The sequence below is a fragment of the Balaenoptera physalus genome (assembly GCF_965194825.1).
Source record: "Balaenoptera physalus genome assembly, chromosome: 11".
Lineage (NCBI taxonomy): Eukaryota > Metazoa > Chordata > Mammalia > Artiodactyla > Balaenopteridae > Balaenoptera > Balaenoptera physalus.
In genome coordinates this window covers 39,192,965-39,215,582 of record NC_138896.1, presented here as the reverse complement: position 1 = coordinate 39,215,582, position 22,618 = coordinate 39,192,965, and the positions used below count along the sequence as shown (strand labels likewise).

General features: G+C 36.7%; 1 protein-coding gene and 1 long non-coding RNA gene across 8 annotated transcripts in view; one reads left to right on the top strand and one right to left on the bottom strand.

The window, feature by feature from the left end:
• Positions 1 to 22,011, top strand: part of LOC309637690 — a 192,617-nt gene extending 170,606 nt beyond the window's left edge. Inside the window, exon 9 of the long non-coding RNA XR_014250731.1 lies at positions 15,573 to 22,011. This is a non-coding gene — a long non-coding RNA (uncharacterized lncRNA). The remainder of the gene's footprint in view (positions 1 to 15,572) is intronic.
• The window catches only part of FKBP5 (FKBP prolyl isomerase 5), a 100,865-nt gene that overhangs the window by 46,857 nt on the left and 31,390 nt on the right, over positions 1 to 22,618 (bottom strand). For 4 of the 7 annotated variants that reach the window (XM_082412627.1, XM_082412624.1, XM_082412630.1 and 1 more), the window contains 2 exons: positions 9,625 to 9,750; positions 2,458 to 2,602 (listed from right to left, as the gene is read on the bottom strand). In XM_082412627.1, the coding sequence (XP_082268753.1) occupies positions 2,458 to 2,602; positions 9,625 to 9,729 (250 nt within the window). In that variant the 5' untranslated portion in view covers positions 9,730 to 9,750. Of the gene's footprint in view, positions 1 to 2,457; positions 2,603 to 9,624; positions 9,754 to 11,469; positions 11,509 to 22,618 lie in introns of those variants that run through there. The other 3 variants (XM_082412625.1, XM_082412629.1, XM_082412626.1) reach the window with 2 other exon arrangements.

Genomic DNA, 22,618 nt, shown 5'->3' with positions numbered 1-22,618 from the left:
CACCATTGCATGTTTTACTGAGAAAATCTGGGTAGAGAAGCAATTCTTAAGTCTACTTGCAAAGATAACTGCTGAGAGGAGACCTATTATCTTAAACCTACCAACTTTTTCAAGACAGAAATTCAAAGGCGGGGGGCAGTGGGAACAAAGAGGTCTGATGAGGCCATTTGCTCTGAGGTCATCTAAATTAAATAATGATGCCACAGCCATGCTGGTGGCCCTGGAAATTCACATCCTTACATCAACAAAAATGAAAAAAAGTTTAAGTTAACCGTCATCCTTATCTGCTATGTTAAGAAAAAAAAATCTGTATTCGATTTTGATTGCTATCTTATTGAACACAAGATTAATCTCACATGAGCCATTAACTCACTGAGGACCCAAAGGAGAAGGGAGCAGTGGCACAGCCAGCACTAGAGCTTGGAGGGAGTACAGCTATACAGGAAGCAGAAGTCACCATGACATACAAATGCCTGTGGGTACCAGGGAAGGCAGAGAGGCAGAAAGAGTTTAACTCTTTAGCTACTTGCTGTTTCCTTTCCTACATCCTTGCTTAGCTAGCAACTCAACTAAGGTGTAGAGTCAGAAAAAGAAAGGAATTATTCAACACTGAGCCATGGTGGTGAATGGGGGGGATCGCCCCTTTTCTCCTACACTTGATCTGGGAACAAACTAGAAGTCTGCTATATCTGTGGCAGATAAGAATAAAAAGACTTTGTAATTCAGCCACTAACTTCCAACAAGCCACATGGTCCACAAAGTTCAATTTGATGTATGGGCTATTATTCTTCTTCCAAGATTAAAAAAAATAAGAATACTAAATTAACTGAAGACATTTAAAAGCATTTGTAAAGAAATTAGTAAAAAATCACATTTAAGATTTTAAAACAGTGGTTCTCAACTTTTTTTCCTCAGGACCCTTTACATCTTAAAAATTGAAGACCCTAAGGTCCTTTTGTTTGTATGCTGTATCTATTGATATTTACCATATTTTAAAAAATTTTTAATAGTTATTTACCAGTTCATTTAAAATAACAATAACCTCATATGTTAACATAAATTATTTTTATGGAAGATAACTATATTTCCCAAAAGAAAAAAATGAGTGAGAAGAGTGACGTTGTTTTATAATTTTACAAATGTAAAATGTGTCTGACTTAATAAAAGACAACCAGATTCTCATACCTACTTTTAGATTCATCTGTTGCAATTTTTGGCTGAAGTATATGGAAAAAATCCAAACTCGCACATATAGATAATTAGAAAAGATAGGAGTTTTTAAATAGCCTTTTCAGATAATTATGAATGTAATGTGATACTACATCAAAACTGGACAAGTGGTAGTTTCATAAAGGTTAGTTGCAATGTGGAATCTGAAACTGTTATCAATGAACTTTTCATATTATGTTATGCTAAAATCCATTGGTCTAGCTTACACATCAAATGGACCTTTTACTCATGCATAATTTTATTCACTGCATAACATCTTGCATTGGTCATTGGGAAAATATTGTTCACTGAGTCACACAATCTTCCAAATGTTAACACATTTCATTTCATGATATTTTAAAAATCACATTCATTAATACTCATTGATCTCAACAGAAGTCTTTTAAGTTTTGGGAAGCTGTCAAGCTCTGAGTAGCAGATACAAATTTTCCAAAACTGTAATTTTCACTTGAAAACTCAATGGCAACAAATACTGTCAGTTGTTGTCCTTGAAGTGACAGGCCCACTTCATTCATTTGCGAGAAAATATCTGCCAAATACGGAAAAATCAAGTCTGAATAATCATAGCTTGCCCTTTAAAATAAATATGGTGCTTCATGGAAAAAATGCAGCTAGTTCAGCTCTCAACTAAAGCAAGTACACAAGTGCTTTCCCTTGAGATAGCCACTGTAGTTGGGGATGCAGAAGTGCTTTATGTGCACTTTCCCATCTGTCACAAAATATCAAAACAATGTGAAACTCAAGGATTAGGATTTAATAAAATTAATATGTTTTACACCTTATCAAGGACATTCTTAAGTGAAACTGGCCTTCTTTTTTTTCTTATTTAAACAGTGAGTGAGGGCATACTAATGGTATAGTTTGGTGCCATTGCCTAGATTTGTGCTAAGGCTCCAGCAAATATTCACCATTGCAGCTTGGTACCATCGGTGCAAATGTCAACACAGTAAAATAAATAAATAACATCTTAGTATTATTATGAAAATAATTTTGACACTATGGACCCCCTAAAAGTATCTCAGGGACCCCACAGGGATCCATGGACCATACTTTGAGAACTACTGCTCCAAAATATCTTTATTTTTGGCAAGGATAGGATCCATGAGAACTACTGCTCCAAAATATCTTTACTTTTGGCAAGGATAGGATCCACTAGCTCCCATATAATATAAATAGCAATAAATCTAAGCAAAACACAACTCAAAAAAAAAAAAAATACCCTCTTACCTTTGCCAAGACTAAAGACAAACGGTTCGTTTCGATCATGACTGGAATCAAACTTCTTTCCATTTGACAATTTTCCTTTGTAATGGACATAAACTTTGTCTCCAATCATTGGGGTTTCCTCACTATTCCCCACTCTTTTGACAATCTAGAAAAGACAAACGTCAAGAAAAATGAGGTTAAACATTTTATTTCTAATCAGAGAATACAGAGGTCACACAGTCCCTTCCACATCACTCAGGCACATTTGCAAACAACTGTCTGTCCTTTCTAAAGGCTTCCCTCCCAGTTCTCTCAATGATCCTCACTGTTACAAAATTATCCTGTACTACTCTAAATCTTTAATGCTATATTTAATTGTATTGTTAATCACACTATTCTCTCAAAATAATTAATCGATAGATCTTGCTTCATTGGTTTAATGCCCCATCTTTTGACACTGAAATCTTTCGAAACACAGCTAGTCCATGTACAAACGGAATTAGACCAAAAAGGTTAGTGGACTTTCAAAAACATTCAAAAAGAAGTCTGAAGCAAAGTTTCAAAGGTGAGATTTTTACTTCTCTCCTTTGCTAAAAACATTATCTTTTGACTAGATTCCACTAGTTTGGTTTAATTTCAAAAAGCCCTATTTCCTGATATAAAGGTTATACTTCCTACTATTTGAAGAATATTCAACATGTAAAAAAAACAGTACCACTGCACAGTTTGATATGATACTGAATAACTTGTGTTCTAGTAAAGGAAATGCCAAAAAGCTCCAAGTTGAAAAACATTTAACTATCATAAAATCCAGTATATTTATTTTGTTCTTGGCAGAGCAAGACACTAATGCAGTTGGTCAGTTCTGGGAAAAGAAAATCAAATCCAGGCATGTGGTGTATAATTTATTCTGTCAATCACTTATGCCAAATTAATCATTTTTATTAGATAACAAAGGATGGTAGCTAATGTCCAATAAACATCTTTTTTGGGGAAGGGTCTGAATTTTTATCTAAAGAATTCAATTATTTGCTCCTAAATTCTTTTTTGAGATGCGTCCTCCTTGCCCCTCCCTCATATCACCACGTAAACACTGTGAACTTAGATTCTATAACTTTCTTAGCTCAAAAGCCTAGACATTCTAAAGGAAAAAAAATGATTACTGCAACTTCATCAAAAAAAGTGTTTGAACTAATCAATGAATTCAGTAAAGTTGCAGGATTACAAAATCAATATACAGAAATCAGTTGTGTTCCTACAAACTAACAAAATATCTGAAAAAAAAATAGAGAAAACAATCCTGGAAATGTAAACCAAAACCACAATGAGATATCACCTCACACCTGTCAGAATGGCTGTCATCAAAAAGACAAGAAATAAAAAGTGTTGGTGAGGATGTGGAGAAAAGGGAAACCTCTTGCACTGTTGGTGGGAATGTAAACTGGTGCAGCCACTATGGAGAACAGTATGGAGGTTCCTAAAAAGATTAAAAGTAGAACTACCATATGATCCAACAGTTCCACTTGTGGGTATTCATACAAAAGAAATGAAAACACTAACTGAAAAAGATATATGCACCCTCGTCATGTTCACTGCAGCATTACTTACATTAGCCAAGATATGGAAACAACCTGTGTTCATCAATAAATGAATGGATAAAGAAAATATATATATTTGTATATGTTATATATATATATGTATGTATACACACACACACACACACACACACACACACAATGGATGATTATTTAGCCATAAAAAAGAATGAAATCGGGACTTCCCTGGTGGCGCAGTGGTTAAGAATCCGCCTGCCAATGCAGGGGACACGGGTTCGAGCCCTGGTCCCGGAAGATTCCACATGCCGCGGAGCAGCTGGGTCCGTGAGCCACAACTACTGAGCCTGCGTGTCTGGAGCCTGTGCTCTGCGACAAGAGAGGCCGTGATAGTGAGAGGCCCGCGCACCGCGATGAAGAGTGGCCCCCACTTGCCACAACTGGAGAAAGCCCTCGCACAGAAACGAAGACCCAACACAGCCATAAATAAATAAATAAATAAATTTAAAAAAAAAAAAAAAAAAAAAAAAGAATCTGCCTGCCAATGCAGGGGACACAGGTTCAAGCCCTGGTCCAGGAAGATCACACATGCCGCGGAGCAATGAAGCCCATACACCACAACTACTGAGCCCGTGCACCTAGAGCCCATGCTCTGCAACAAGAGAAGCCACAACAATGAGAAGCCCACGCACCACAACGAAGAGTAGCCCCAGAGAAAGCAGCAGCAAAGACTCAGGGCAGCCAAATAAATAAACTTATTTAAAAAAAAAAAAAAAAAAGAATGAAATCTTGCCATTTGTAACAACATGGATGGACCTTGAGGGCATTATGCTAAGTGAAAATAGGTCAGACAGAAAAAGACAAATACTGTATGATCTCACTTATATATGCAATCTTAAAAAAAAAAAAAAAGAAAGAAAAGTAAAGAAAAAACAACTAAATTTATAGATACAAAGAGCAGAAACAGATTGGTGGTTGCCAGAGGTCAGAGTTTGAGGGGAGGGTGGGAGAAACGGGTAAAGGGAGTCAAAAGGTACAAACCTTCAGTTACAGAATAAGTCATGGATGTAATGTACAGCATGATGCGATAGTTAATAATATTGTATTGCATATTTGAAAGATGCTAAGAGAATAGATCTGAAAAGTTCTCATCACAAAAATATTTTTTTAAACTATGTACGGTGACAGACGTTAAATAGACTTATTGTGGTGATCATTTCATAATACATACAAATGTCAAATCATTATGTTGTACACCCGAAACTAATAAAATGTTATATGTCAATCATACCTCAATAAAAAATCCCATTCACAATATCATCAAAAACTATAAAATAGTTAGAAATAAATTTAACCAAGGAGGTGGAAGATCTATACACTGAAAACTATAAGATTCTGATGAAAGAAACTGAAGAAGACACATATAAGTGGAAAGGTGTCCTATGATCATGGATGAGAAGAATTAAAAATGTTAAAATGTCCATACTACTGAAAAACATCTATAGATTCAATCCAAGACATATCAAAATTTCCCATGGTATTTTTCACAGAAATAGAAAAAAAAAAAAGCTAAAATTCGTACAGACCCATAAAAGATCCCAAAGAGTCAAAGCAATCCTGAGAAAGAACAAAGCTGGAGGCATCACATTTCCTGATTTCAAACTATATTAAAAGCTATAGTGATAAAAACAGAATAGTACTGACATAAAAACAGGCACACTGACCAATGGAACGGAATCGAGAACCCAGAAATAAACCCTAGCATATACAGTCAACTAATATTTGACAAGGGAGCCAAGAATGCTCAATGAGGAACAGATAATCTCTTCAGTAAAAGATGTAGGGGAAACTGGATAACCCTATGAAGAATAAAATTGGACCCCTATCTTACACCACTCACAAAAATTAACTCAAAATCAATGAAAGACTTAAATATAAGATATGAAACTATAACACATCTAAAGGAAAACAAGGGAAAAATCTCCTTGACATTAATCTTGGCAATAATTTTTTGGATATGACACCAAAAGTACAAGCAACAAAAATAAATAAGTGGAACATCAAACTAAAAAGCTTCTGTGGGCTTCCCTGGTGGCACAGTGATTAAGAATCCTCCTGCCAACGCAGGGGACACAGGTTCGAGCCCTGGTCCGGGAAGATCCCACATGCTGCGGAGCAACTAAGCCCATGCGCCACAACTACTGAGCCTGCGCTCTAGAGACCGCGAGCCACAACTACTGAAGCCCACGCACCTAGAGCCCATGCTCTGCAACAAGAGAAGCCACTGCAATGAGAAGCCTGTGCACTGCAATGAAGAGTAGCCCCTGCTCACTGCAACTAGAGAAAGCCTGCATGCAGCAACAAAGACCCAACGCAGCCAAAAATAAATACAAATAAAATAAATTTATATATATATTAAAAAAAAAAAAAGCTTCTGCACAGCAAAAGAAACAATCACCAAAATGAAAAGGCGATCTATGGAATGGGAGAAAATATCTAAAAACCATATATTTGATACTGAAAATATACAAGGAACTCATGGCTATAATCAAAAAATCAAGAAATAACAAGTGTTGATGAGGATGTGGAGAAAAGTAAACCCTGTACACCGTTGGTAGGGATATAAATTGGGACAGCCACTATGGAAAACAGTATGAAGTTTCGTCAAAAAATTAAAACTAGAACTACCATATGATCCAGCAATTCCACTTCTGGGTATAAATCCAAAGGAAATGAAATCACTATCTCAAAGAAATAATGGATAAAGATGTGGTATATATATATATTTTATATATATATATATATATATATATATATAAAATAGAATATTATTCATTCATGAAAAAGAAGGAAATAATACCATTTGAGACAATATGAATGTACCTTGAGGGCATTATGCTAAGTGAAATAAGTCAGTCAGAGACAGATAAATACTGTGTGATATCACTTATATGTGGAATCTAAAAAAGCTGAACTCACAGAAACAGAGAGTAGAATGATGGTTGCCAGGGGCTAGGGGAAAATGGGGAGATGCTGGTCAAAGAGTACAAACTTCCAAGTTATAAGATGAATAAATTTTTGGGATCAAATGTACAGCATGGTGACTATAATTAACAACACTGTATTATATACTTGAGAGCTGCTAAGAGAATAGATCTTAAATGTTCTTACCACAAAAAAGAAATAATTATCTGAGGTGATGAAGGGGTTAACTAACCCTACTGCAGTAATCATTTCAAAACATTTAAGTGTATCATATCGTCACACTGTATACCTTAAACTTACATAGTGTTATATTTCAAATATATCTCAATACAGCTGGGAAAAAATAATCACAGTTTAAAAAATTATATTAAGTGCTAGTAAAAAAAAAAAAGTAGAATCATTACTGCCCTTCTAGTACTCAAGGGGAAAAAAAGTTTCAAAAAAGTTAATCTAAAAGAAATCACACGATATTCTAGAAGTGCTCGTGTTCATGAACTGCGTGCAGTATTTAGGAGCCCGAGCCTCCCCTGGAGGGAATCTGCATTTCTAGGACTATAACCAAGTAACTGGGCATATGGGATGAATGGCTACCATGGAGTCAGAGCTGTTCACATCAGCAAGTGATACTGTGGTATCACTTCCGGTTTCCCCAACAAGACGAGTTTAGTGCCTAAATCTGGAGCTGTCTTAAGGATATGATCTAGTCTCAATTCATTTTAAAAATGTAAGCTCCAAAAAGAAATTTTATCTTCCTGGGTTAGTTTCTCACTTCCCAGATCTGCCTTGGTCTTTTAAAAAATATATACAGTAACAGTTAATAAGAGAGATTATTACAATCATGGCACTGTGCTAAATGCTTTACGTAATTTCAATAATTCTATGAGGTAGGCAGTATTATTACTCTAATTTTACAAATGAGGAAACTTCATCACAGATAGGTTACTAAATTGCTCTAGGTCACAGAGTTAAAAGACCTAATCTTAACCAAAAGCCATGGTGAAACATGAGGCTTTAGACAGTGATAAACCATAAGATTTAAAGGGTTTATAATCTCTAAATGTTTCTTACAAGCCTAAAAATCTTATTAGATTTACTCCCTAGAACAAAGCAGGGCCTCAGGCAAGCTGGGGGCCATGTTCTCTGTACCAGTGCTCTGAAAAGATGAAAGAGGAGAACTTAAACAGAGGTAGGGAGATGCTGAGGATAGCCCACAGAATTTCCACTGTCTTGAGAGGCATTCTGGAGTATGGGATGAGTAATTCACAGAGCTACAAGGTTGAAAAGCCCTCTGAATGAAGATCTCATAATATACATCTTATGCTATAGACAGCATAAAGCCCTTATTCTACAGGTTCAAGTCTTCAAACTTTGGCTTGGCATATAGCAAGCTAATAGTAAAACATGTATATTCGGAAGAGATTCAGGTGCAGAAAAAAGCTTGCACATAAGCAAGATTAGCCAAAACAAACTAAAAAAATTCTCGTTTGCTACTGATAACACAAGGAGATGTTAAAACTCAGCTTAGTGGTAATATTTAGAATGCTTAAGATAATCTTTTCAGCAAAAAAAAAATTAATTATACAAAACTTGAACACGTAACAACAGTGTAGGAGAAAAAAGAACTTAGTATGACTAAAACCATTTAACCTCTCTTTATTATACGGAATAATAACACATATATATCTTCCATACATAAATGGAAGAATCAAAAAGAACTCTGGGGCTTCCCTGGTGGCACAGCGGTTGAGAATCTGCCTGCCAATGCAGGGGACACGGGTTCGAGCCCTGGTCTGGGAAGATCCCACATGCCGCGGAGCAACTAGGCCTGTGAGCCACAACGACTGAGCCTGCGCATCTGGAGCCTGTGCTCCGCAACAAGAGAGGCCGCGATAGTGAGAGGCCCGCGCACCGCGATGAACAGTGGCCCCCGCTTGCCGCAACTAGAGAAAGCCCTCGCACAGAAACGAAGACCCAACACAGCCCAAAAAAATAAATAAATAAATAAATAAGCTCATAAAACAAACAAAAAAAAGAACTGTCTCACAAAACCACTGTGAGATTTAAAAAAAAATGTAAAAATGATTAATTACAGAATGAAAAAAGTGTTTTTAAGGAGGAAAGCTAATTCAAAAGTGAGATATATTCTCTGATGAAACCTCAAAAAAATACCTGCACTGCACACAGGAATTCTATTTGTATGTAAAAAACCAATCCTTTTGAACTCTGCAAGTTAGCTTTTCTTTTTCTTTTAAAAAAGTCTTTTGAATTGTCATTTGCTAGCTTTAATATACTTAAATATTATATTAAAATAATAACCCATTTATACACTCTGAGAATAGAGAGAGACAGCCTTTTGGAGTCAGACATAACTTGGACCTGAACCCCAGATCTGCATTTACTAAGACATATGATTTGGGGCAAGTCAATTTACCTAGCTGGCCCTCAGTTTTACCATCTATAATCTGGGATTAAAAATAAACCTCCAGTTATGAAGACAAAATGAGAATTTAACTGCAGTGTTTGGTACTTAGTAAGCCTCAATAAACATTATCCATCTCCACCTCCAGCCAAAAAAACAAAAGAAGATTTTTATTGACAATCTTTCCAGATAGCAAATTTCCCAAAATGTCATTCATCCTTGTGGCCTCACCTTTAATACTCCTCTATCTTTTTTGGAGGTAATATCCTCTCCCTGTTCAGCAACAGCTGCTGCAGGGCTTTCTCCATTGTTCTTGGCAGCTTCATCAGTAGTCATTGTCTTTTATAAGTAGACAACCTGCTGAGAAGAAACATATTTTAGCTAGGAAAAGTATCACTTCTTTATGCATCTTAAATGCCCCTAGGAACTGAGCTTTACCTGACCCAAGATTTACTAAGGGCCAATAAGGTTAAACACTGAAAAGGAAAATAAAAACATTTGCTATGAGCATGTATTGATGTCGTGAGGCATGTAAATGAAACATCATCCAACTCTTCAATTTCCCATCCAGCTCTGATCCCAAATGAGAGAGCAGACCAAGTCAGGTTTGATAGTGATTATATTCCTTAGCATGATAACGCATTGAGAAGTAGTCCTTTCAGAACTTTGAAAACATCCTTTTCCTACAGCCATATTCTTGACAGAGAATTAAGAACTTATCAGGTGATCTGATAAAAGAAATGACAATATATCACAGTGGAAAACAGGACAGGCTTTCAAAATGACAGACCCCAGTCTGAGTCCTAGCTCCAGCAATATCTGTTTGACATTTGCAAACTTAAAGTCACTGAGCCTCAGTTTCACATCTGTAAAATGGATGGAGTTTTTGTTCATAGAGTTACTGTGAGGCATTAATGAGATAACAAATGTTAAGAGATTAGCACAAAGTCATAACTTAAAAATGTAAACATTTATCATGATTATTACTGGGTCTTTTATAGAGCCATATTTTTCATTTCCTGCGCAAGAGTTCCTTTGGAATGAGGTTCTTCCCTACCATGGCATTCCAGGCCCTCCACAACATGATCCTTACCTATCTTTCAGGTCTAGCTTCCACTACTTTCTTTCATGCAGCTCATGCTCTAGCCAAACCAGACTAATTCTTCTCCCATAACAAGTCCCGTGCTTTCCCATCTCCATGCTCTTGGTCACTCTTTTTTAAAATCCCCATTCTTGGGCTTCCCTGGTGGCGCAGTGGATAAGAATCCGCCTGCCAATGCAGGGGACACGGGTTCAAGCCCTGGCCCGGGAAGATCCCACATGCCGTGGAGCAACTAAGCCCGTGCACCACAGCTACTGAGCCTGTGCTCTAGAGCCCGCGAGCCACAACTACTGAAGCCCGTGTGCCTAGAGCCCGTGCTCCGCAACAATAGAAGCCACCGCAATGAGAAGCCCGTGCACCTCAACGAAGAGTAGCCCCGCTCGCCACAACTAGAGAAAGCCCACATGCAGCAACGAAGACCCAACACAGCCAAAAATAAATAAAATAAAAATTTAAAAAATTAAAGAAAAATAAAATCCCCATTTTTCCCACTCAAATGCTACCTCCATCTTACCAAACTTGACCTTCTATTTTGCAGTTGTCTGCCCTTTTCTGTACTTCCTTAGCTCTCCCCTTGATTTGTTGTCTATAATACATTCGTAAGACAACACACTTGTTGTATTTAAAAGATCCTTGAGAGCAGGGCCATGCTTTGTTCATATTTAGATTCCTTAGAACACCTCTACCTTTTAGACTGGAATGACAGAAAGGTCAAGGAATCTGAAGCTCCTTACAAGCTGTTTAATGTGCTTACTTTAACTTCTCTAAGTTTTTTTCCCTACCTGTGTAATTAGAATAAAAATAGTATCTACTTTCACAGAGTGATCTTCTGGATTAAATGGTATAATATGTATGTTAAAAGTATACTATTCCAATGTTAACTCTTATTATTATCATCAGTCACCTAAATGACAGACACTTTTCATGCAAGGCAAATACCAACAGGCTAATCAACAAGACAAAACAAAACACACCTTGCTGGCTGCTGCCATGATGAATTCCACACTGCTCTCCTGGTTCAGCAGGGGAAGACAAGAATTAATCACTTCTACAGCTATTCAGTATTAGGCTAATAATGGACATAAGGCTCCCTAAGTCACCTGTGGGACCCTCTTGCCTACACAGTTAAAAAGTGCTATTTTACACTTGTGAAAAATGCCTTACTGAAACAACTGATAATTAGACAACTAAATATAGTTGATATAGTGTTCTAAATCATTTCCAATTTCCAGTGTCTAAATTTACTTCAGTGTCAACAAAGACACAAATCAAATTTTGCTGTGCCCCCAAATCTTCAAAGAGAACACCAAAAACCAGGGGCTTAGCCCTTTGCTTTATTTTCTAGTACACTTTATGCCAAACACAAAAGATCCAAATGCTTGGCTCAGGATAAGGGAAAGGCCAGAACAAAGCGTTCTCAAACAAACAACAACAAAAATTAAGTACCTACTTGTTGTGTGATGCTGGGCAAGATAATTAGGAAAATTAGATGAACAGGGTTTGTTCCCAAATTCTAGTAACCTACCACTTATAAAGCACTCTCTGATGCATAGAAATTTGCAGGAGCCACCTCAAAAACAGAGGGAAAAGATCGTTTAAACACTCTGGAGGTGTTGGACCGTATCCCTGGAAAAATATATACACACAAAAAAATTTCCTGGTGCTTTACAGGTACATAGACATCCATCAGTAAACCCCTGGGGAAACCTTGGAGTAAATCAATAAACAAATTAAAACCACCAAATGAAAGGTTATTAGGGAACAGGACAGCTACACGGTCTCAAAACATGAACTACAGATTACTTATTATTAAAAAAGGAAAAAGGGCTTTCCAGTGGAGTGATCTGACAAACCTCCCCCTTCACACAAGTGATCTGCATCATGACAAAACTCTGCATCTTCTATATTAACACAAACCAATATCAGTGTGCCTCCTGATGTGATGTAATGGGAAGTATACATGTGGTATTCCTACCAAAAACATTTAACCTGAAACTAATCAAGAAGAAAAGACAAAATTAGGTGGTGGAACATTCTACAACTGGCCTAGACTCCTCAAAATGTTAATATTATGAAAGACAAAAAAAAGTTAAAAAAAAAGAAAAGGGGCCTGTTCTGGTTTAAAAAAGACTAAAGAGACACAGCCACCAAATGCAGTGTGTGATCCTTGGCTGGATCCTGGATTAGGGGGAATAAAAATTTATAAAAGCACATTTTTGGGAGAATTAGGAAAATTTGGAAAAACAGACCATACATTACCTTATTATTACTGTATAATGTTAGCCTTCTGGAGTGTGATATAGCATTGTGGTTTTATACAGAATAATATCCTCATTCTTAGGAGACACATGTTGAAGTATTTAGGGGTGAGGTGCCATGATGTCTGCCACTTACTTTCAAATCATTTGAGAGAGAGCATGTGTGAGCACAAATATCACCAAAAGCTAAAAACAGAGCATTCAGAAAGCATGACTACAACACATCCAAAGGCAATGCCTTTCTTTTGAATGTTTGTCACTTGTAGATCAGCTAAACTTTTAAACGAAAATACTGTCAATCAAAAAACATTTTCTTTTGTTCTAACCCTCCCCTTTGGAAACAATGGCTTGCTAAAATTTAAATAAATAGGGAACTTGTATAAGTTGACTTGCAAGCTTTATAAATCTCATTTGATAAAGGAATTTGCTCTTCATTTTTGGTTCTAACACTTGAAGGGATTCAAATAATCTTCGTAATCTCAGAACGATTCTGACTAGTATGGAGTCCATGTGAAAAGAGGTAGCACGAATTAAATTAATTAAAACACAAAGATAAAAACAACACTAAAACTTTGTTGAACTTTCAAAGGCAGATAAATCTGGAAGAATAAAGAAATAAACTGAACATTCCAAGTACTTCCCCTTAATTCCAGTTATACCATTTGGGGTATAGATTTTTGTAAGCAAACAAAACAAAGAAAAACTTCTTCCTTGATCTAATGTTACATGAAAAAAAGGCTGTAAGAACAGATAATTCCTAAAAACCTGTAAGACACACTAAGAAAATTTCACTTTTTTCGTAAGAGAGCCTTTTCTTCGTTCCCCTACCCTAGGTTTATTCTGGATTTAAAATCACTCTGTAGCTATGGATATTAATCTATGATAAAGCTCACTGTCCTGAACTGTCCAAAGGGGGAAATTGCTGCCCAGAGCCTCAGAGAGGGAACACACAGTTCGTTCTGTTATGGACATGCCAGATAAGCATGCACTCTCCAAAGAGCTGGTCAGCAAACACCTGAGACATCACAGAAGAATGAGACTACGCTTAAAATTTCATCAACAGTGTACTGAAAACTTCAGTTAACCTAACTAAATTGTCATATTCCCCCAAATGAGAAATCATTTTAAAGGTTTATCCACTAGTTAACCATGTATATTACCTACTGTTGTAGTTGTTCTCTTTGTTAAAATATAGATATCTTGTATTACAGATTATCCTACTGTCTAACAGAAGAGTTTTCAGAAAGAAGACAAAAAAGAATATAGGAACTGGCTACTTTGTTAGAAACACAGAAAATTACAAAATTACAGCAGCACTCTTTCTAAGTACCATAGATGTCTGGGCCATAAAGGCTTTCAGTCTCCTAAAACTAAAACACAAAAGAAAGAGAGAAAACACAAGGAAAGGCTTGTAACTGAATGCAGTATAAGTGCATCCTAATTTTGAAAATATTCATGTAAGTACGAACTGGAAAGCCCTCATTTACTTTCAACCCCAGGCCTCTATCAAACATTCAAGTCCAGTAACACAGGAGTGTCAGGAGGAGTTATCTATTTGTAGGCAAGACACACACAAAAGAGAGATATACATGCATGCAGAGGAAACGAGATCAAATATAAAGACAGACTATATGTCTATATGAAACTGCACACTGTATTTATTCACCTACTTTCCCCCAGTTAATTTGCTTCCTCCACACTGGGGTGCAGAATGGGGAGATGATGAACAACACTCTTATATATGCTCATACATTTACTTTTTCTCCTTTAAAAAAGAAACCTGCAAGAAGATATACAAAGAGCCAATAAGCAGGTGAAAAGATGTTCAACATCCTTATTCATAAGGGAAATGCAAGTCAAAATCACAATGAGATACCACTTCACACTCATTAGGATGGCTATTATCAAAAAAGGAAAAATGACAAGTGTTGGTGAAGATGTAGAGAAATCAGAACCCTCAGGCACTGCTGGTAGTAATGTAAAATGGTGCAGCCTCTGTGAAAAGGTTTGGTGGTTCCTCAAAATATTAAACACAGAATCACCATATGATCCAGCTATTCCACTCCTAGGTATGTACCTCAAAAAAGCAAAACCAGAGACTCAAACAGATACAGTAGTAGTATTCACAAAAGCCAAAAGGTGGGAAAAAATCCAAGTGTCCATAAACAAAATATGGTATGTGTGCAATATGTATTATATATTATTATTAAAATGAATATTATTTCATAAAAAGGAATGAAATTCTGATACATGCTACAACATGGATGAACTTGAAAACATTGTTAAGTGAAATAAGCAAGACACAAAAGGACAAATATTGTATGATTCTACTTATATGAGGTACTTAGAATAGGCAAATTTATAGAGACAGGGACTTCCCTGGTGGCGCAGTGGATAAGACTCCACGCTCCCAATGCAGGGGGCCCGGGTTCGATCCCTGGTCAGGGAACTAGATCTCACATGCATGCCGCAACTAAGAGTTTGCATGCCACAACTAAGGAGCCCGCCTGCTGCAACTAACACCCTGCACAACCTGTCAACCAACCAACCAAACAAACAAATAAATAAATACTAAAAAAATATTTACAGACACAGAAAGTAGAATAGAGATTACCAGGGGCTGAGGGGAGCAGAGAATAGAGGTTGTTTAATGGATATAGAGTGTCTTTTTGGGAAGATGAAAAAGTTCTGGAGAAGAGTGGTGATAACTGCACAACAATGTGAATGTACTTAATGTCACTGCACTGTACACTTAACCATGGTCCTCTCTTTAGCTCTCCTACCTTCCCCTTAATTGAGGATACCTTCTGTATTTCCAGTGCAATCCCAAAGTTCTGAGTCGAGCCTCCAGAAGTGATTATTGTATCAGTTCTTCGGGAACCAAAGACTCTGGGATGTCCAATCATGAAGACTGGAGAGGAAAAAGAATCCTAAATGGAGCTACCCCTTGATTGCTACAAATTATTTCCTCCTTTATTGTCTCTCTCAGATACATACAATGCTTTGGTAAACTCACTTTCCTTCTCAGTAATTAGTGAAGAAGAGCAAAGTTAATAGACCAAATTTACCATTACTCCTGTCGCTAACCCTGTTTACTTGGATGAATTACTGTTCTTAAATAAGTAGGAAGCAAAGAGTTATATTAGCATTAAAACAAAACAAAAAAAGGTCTAGAAAATATTAGACCATCCAAATACCAAGGGCTGAAAGGCTAAGGGATCAACTTCCCCCATGATAGCAATGGAGCGACAGAAAAATCTGCAAAGCTCTGAGCTTGAAAACAAGAAAAGGTGTATCACTGAACTAGAACACAGATGAGATCAGCCAGAAGGAGAGAACAAAGAAGAGCAAATTGCCTTCGAGAAACACCGACTGTAAGAACAGCTCTTCCAAAGGGAGCCTGGTCAGCATTACAAAGAGCAGAGAAATTAAGTAGAGCCCCACCTGGGGGACAGAGCAGATGCTGTGTTCAGATCAGTTAGGCCAGGTAGGTTTCCCTCCCTCCCGAATGCACAAGGTGGCTCCCATTTTTTTCTATGAACATGTAAGAATTTTCTTTACTCCTGGGGTTCGGATGTATCACCAGGATATACGTGTTATTAATCTTCTTTCCTTCATTCCTGCAGGGGCCTTAACATCCTGGTCCTTAAATGCTGAAGACAAGTCTTTGAGGATCTCAGGAAAGTTCCTACTAATATTTCTTTTCCTTCACTGTCTGTCCTCTGCTTCTAGAAGTCTTATTAGACAGACTTTGGGCATCTTGGTTCTATCCTTCAGGTCTCCTAAACATGTTTCTGGAATAAATATTAGAATTACCTGAGGGAGACACAAGAGGGAGGGGATATGGGGATATACATATGCATATAGCTGATTCACTTTGTTATACAGCAGAAACTAACACAACATTGTAAAGCAATTATACTCCAATAAAGATGTTAAAAAAACAAAACAATAAAGTACAACAAAGAACCAAGGGAAAAAAAAAAGAATTACCTGAGAAGCTTTAAAAAGCCACTGATGCCTGGACCCACTCCCAGAGAGTCTGGATTTAATTGGTCTGTGGTCAGGACGTCAGTGTTTTTACAGAGTATCTCAGATGATTCTAATGTGCACACAGGGTCGAGAAACCACCTCAATTCCATCTTTGCCTTTTTGCTCTATATTCTAAGAGATCTCCTTTGATGGAATTTCTAGATCACCATTTGGTTGTCAGCTATGCCCACTGTGTCATTTAATTTGTTCAAAGGATTTTTAAAAATATTTATTTCTATATACTCTCTTATTATCTAATTGCTCATTTTTTCTTAGCATGTCCTTACTTTATGGATGCAATTACCTTTCAAATATTTCTGAAGATTCTACTTAGAATAAAATGGGACATCTCCTATGAATAAGTATTTGGCTAAAAAGTTTTTAAGGAAAAAAAAATGCTGATTTTATGTATCCCCTAGCATCTCCCAAAGGCACTGGGCAGTGGTTAAGATTGGGAAGTTAAGAAATGGAAAGGAGAGAAAGGTAGCATACTGTGAGTGTAAAGTTAAGTATAAGGGGAATGTATAAGATGCAAAATGTGAGAATTTTGAGACTTTTACTAGGCTTACAAAGGGAAACAGTAAAATGCTTTGGTGGAAAGGGGAGTGGAGAGCAAAGGCTTAAGAACAAGAAAGAACTTGACAAGCTTAAATACACAGGGAAAGGGTCACAGGGAAACAAAAAAAGTAATGATTCAAGAGTAGGAAGAACAAAGGCATAGAATTGTTCGTCAATTAAACATTTATAGATTGCTTTTTTTTTGAATTTTATTTTACTTTTTTATACAGCAGGTTCTTATTAGTTATCCGTTTTATACATATTAGTGTATACATGTCAATCCCAATCTCCCAATTCATCCCACCACCACCGCCCCCCGCCACTTAAGTTACAGCTAAATTAATACGGCTAAATAAAAGTATTCTAAAGCTTTTCCTCAAGAGGAATGTTTAAATAAAAAATAGCAAATCCATACTATAAAAATATTATGCTGTCTTTGAAAAGGATGAGATAAATCTAAAGAGAATCCCTGAGCTAAGAGTCTAAACACCAAAAACATCAAAACAACTGAACTGAGAAAGGATTTTGTAGATGCCCATCCACTAAAAAAGAATACCATTGTAATAAATGAAATGTATTGTTACAATGCAGAGTGCCCAGTGATGATTTGGTTCTCCCGGCTGTAAACAAAACCAACATCACTTGAGGATGTTACAAAGGGATAATACATGTGGTACAGATAATGTGGTATATCATAATTGCTTGCAGGAACCAACCATGTTTCCCAGTTATTTATAGATTTTGGTGTGTAGAATCATTTTAGAGCATTGGCTTACAATTATGCAAATATTATATATTACATGCCAAAATGTCTTTTTCATCATTGTTCTTCCTTAGAGTTAAGACAACTAAACTCTGGAAATATTAATATGGAACAGGCGAGATCTTAGCTATTCCAGATAAGCAAGCTTCTAATAATGACACGAAAGTTGGAACAACATCCAACATGGACTATTAAGCGAATGGCAAGCTGCACAACAATTTGTAGTATGATCCTATTTTTAGGAAGAAAATGGTGTATATTTACTTATATATACAAGAAAAATATATTAACCACCGTTAAAACAGGGTTACCTCTGGAGAATGAGATTTAGGAGTCTAAGAAGGGATTTTCACTTACAAAATTTTTTATCATTTAAATAGTTTAGCACTAAGTATATATTACTTCCATGATTTTTTTAAAAAACTTAGGACAAAAAGACGAAAACACTTCACGGTTGCACTCATCAGGACTTATTCTTTCTGTTCAATTTAACTCAAACATTTTGGAGTGCCTCTTATGCAGAGGAAGCAAAATCTAGTTGAGCAGAGTTCGTGCTTGTGAGACATCCAGAAGGCAGTCAAGAGACAAGGCCTGCGCTCAGGAGAGAACTCTGGGGGACAGTACACGTTGGGGTGTGATCAGATTCTACATGGAATTAAGATAAAAGTACACTTGCAGTTACTGCTAAGAAAGTACAACAGTGGTTCTTAAACTTTTAAGGTCCCAGCCCCACTTCTGATTACTAGGTCTTGTGGCAGTACAGATGAAATTTTTTCCATCTCCCTGGAACTTACATTCTGGGAAAGGTAAACACAGTAGGAGTGAGCCTCCATTCATGTTTTAGTAGAAAAATTAAATTTCTACCTGTGCCACCGTGGTAGATTATTAACTTGAGTTGATTCATTAGGGTCAAACAGTTTGATTCCAAGTCTGCTGGTGATTTCTAAGAACAGGCCAGCAAGGTAACATATGGCAAAGGTCTGTAAACATGGTATAGGCAGAGAATGTGTCCTATTCATTTTTGGACCCCCAACACCTAATGTAAATGGATGGCATATAAGAGGCAGTCGATAAATGCAAATGAATTGTGATTTTCAAAAGCAACTGATTGATATAAAGATGGTAAAATAGCAGACACTACAAGGAATCAGCACTGAAATATCATTACCAGTTGACTGTATTCCTTCTCTAAATCTACTCTGAAAAATCTAATCTGGAGAATTACACCGTACCTAAGTATTCAACTATGAAAGCAAAAATAATATTCTGCTCTAATCAGGGGTGGTAATCAAGAAAACCCTAGCATAATTAATACATCCCTGAAGTACACTGTAAGTATATGTCTATGTATACATACACATAACAGGTTTATCTTATTAATTATATCAGTTTGACTTAAACATGGGCAGTCAAAAACAGAGGACCACACCTAGCTGTCAATCTCTGAGTATACACTAAATAGCAACTGGGGGAAGAGATGGCTCAGAGAGCTGGACTGCAGAAGGAAGAAACCTAGGATAAAATTTTTGTATAGTACTGCATTCCTCTTATGGTTTCATTAAAGCACTATAACATAAATTAAGCAGGTTTAAAACATGGCTTCACTCTGTTTCCCAAGGTCCATTATATGTCCAAGAGTAAAACTGCACAAGAATAAACTGCATTTTGGGTCTGTGATCAAATCCTTAAATACAGAAGGAAAAAACCCTTGGCCACCTTAAATCCCTCCACAAAAGTATGGAAGGAGGACAGGGACTGAGGAGAGAAAAGGGGAAGAGTGCTGCTCTCAAGTTTGACGACCAGAGCCTCTGCCTGGGCACTGGTTTTGAGAACAAGGGGATGTTCCATAACAGGAGAGACTCCTGTTTGGGGAGAAGTCTGGGGGGAAACAGAATCTATAAGACTGTAACACATCCTAGGCAGGAAGAAATAAGGAAAATTTATTTTTGATGTGACCCTGCCATCTCCCAAACCCCTCCATTCTGAGTTGGTACCTCCTCTGCGTGCAGATCTAGTTACTGAACAGTGAAGTTTGTTAATATGACTTATTCCTTCTCCTCAGGGTCAGGGTTAGGGTTAGGACCTTCCAAAGTGACAAATTAATCTCATAAATTAATCCTGTCAACTAGATAAAGATTTGTCTACCTCCCTAAGTAAACACCCTTTTTGGAATGACTCATATATTCCATGTTTCCAGAACAAATTTCTAATTAAAGGGTATATATGATAGAGGATTGAACCATGCCTAAATTTAAACTCAAATCCATTGGTTTCTCCATCTGTAAATTTCAGGGGGTTAAGGTTTATTCCAACTCTAACATTTAGAATTACTTTTTAATGAATAAGTACATATTTTACCTTATAGGACAATGAGGTTTGATATGTGGAAAGGAAAACAATTCCCAAGGAATGGAAAAAGTTATTCTGGTATCACAGAGTTCACTTTCTACTGCAACCCTCTGGCAAAACATTTTTCTGAGGTTTATCCCCTTAGATATTTTCTACAGCTGCCACAACAATTGTAACCAACGTAATGGCTTAAACAATATGCACTTATTATGTTACAGTTCTGGAGGGCAGAAGTCAGAAATGGGTCTCACTGGGCTAAAATCAAGGTGTTAGCAGGGCTGCATTCCTTCTGGAGGCTCTAGGAGAGAATTTCCTGCTTTCTTCCAGACTCTAGAGGCTGTCCACATTCCTAGGCTCATGGCCCCCCTTCCTCCATTTTCAAAGCCAGCAATATTGTATCTCTCTGATCATTCTTCTATAGTCACATCTCCCTCTGGCCACAGCTGGGAAAGTTTCCCTGCTTTCTTAAATTTCTTAAGAATCCATGTGATTATGTTGGGCTCATCTGGATAATCCAGGATAATTTCCCCACCTCAAAGTCTTTAACCTTGATCGTATCTGCAAAGTCCCTTCTACTCTGTAAGGTAACATATTAACAAATTTCAGGGATTAGGATGTGGGCATCTTTGAGGGGGCCATTATTCAATACTATCTACCATAGATACCTAGTCATCCAAACAATGTCATAAAAATTTCTCCCAAGCCTAGAATTCTGTGGACTTCCTCCATTTTATACTTAGGGCTCTTTCCACATTCTTTCCCCTCTCTCCCTTTATTTATCATCCAGTTGGATTACAGTGTTCTAATATGACAATACAATTAAATCTAACATTTGATCATTATTATTCTAAAAAATTCTTCAGAATTTCAGAAAGCCCAAATTGGAACATTTATTCAGTTTCTCGATTTTGTAATAAGTTAAAATTATAAGTAAACTTGATATATACAATGCAGGTTTTCCCACCTCATCAAACTTAATCACTGACAAATTATTTTTAAAATTATTGAGTCCCTTATGTGATTCTGAAATTTAAACAGCTTGCTATAAATGTTGAAGAACACACAAGTACATTTTTTAAACAGATTTGGTGACAATACAATAAACTTCACATATTTAAAGTATACAAGTTGTAAGTTTGTATGTTTTGACATATGTATATATATCTATAAAGCCATCACTACAATCAAGATAATGAATATATTTGTCACCCACAAAAGTTTCCTTGTGTCTCTTTAAAATTCATTCCTCTCTGGCTCACGTCAGAGCAATCTGATTTGCTTTCTGAATAGTTTGTATTTTATAGAATTTCATATAAATGGAATCATGTCTTTTTCCCTGACTTCTTTCTCCTACTGTAATTGAGAATAAAATACATTGTTGCATGTATCAATAGTTCATTCCTTTTTATTGCTGAGTAGTATTCCATTGTACGGAGACAGTGCTAAATGTTTGCCTGTTGATGCACATTTGGGTGATTTGCCTGTTAATGCACATTTGGATTGTTTTCAATTTTTGTCTATTCCAAATAAAGCTGCTATGAATATTTGGGTACAAATCTTCATGTAGTCATATGCATTCATTTCTCTTAGATAAATGCCTAGGAGTGGAATGGCTAAATCACAGAGTAGGTGTACATTTTAGGTCTTTAAGAAAGTGGCAAACTGTTTTCCAAAGTGGATGTACCATTTTGTGTTCCCACCAGAAGTGTGTAAGAGTTTCAGCTGCTCCACATCCTCACTAACACTTGGTACTATAAGCCTTTTTAACTGAAGACATTCTAACATGTATGTAGTGGTATCTAACTGTGATTTTAATCTGCATTTTCTTAATGACTAGTGGTGTTCATCATCTTTTCATGGGTTGATTTGCCATCCGTGTATCTTTGGTGAACTGTTCAAATCTTTTGCCTATTTTTGACTGAGTTCTCTTATTATTAAGTTTTGAGAGCTCCTTATAATGTGAATACAAGCTTTTAATCAGATAATGTGATTTGCGAATATTTTCTCCCAGTCTGTGACTTGTCCTTTTAGTCTCTTAAAGGTGGCTTTCAAAGAGATGTTCTTAATTGATACAGTCCAATTTATCTTTTTTCTTTTATAAATCATGCTTTTGGTGTCGTACCTTAAAAATCTTTACCAAACCCAAAGTCAAACATATTTTCT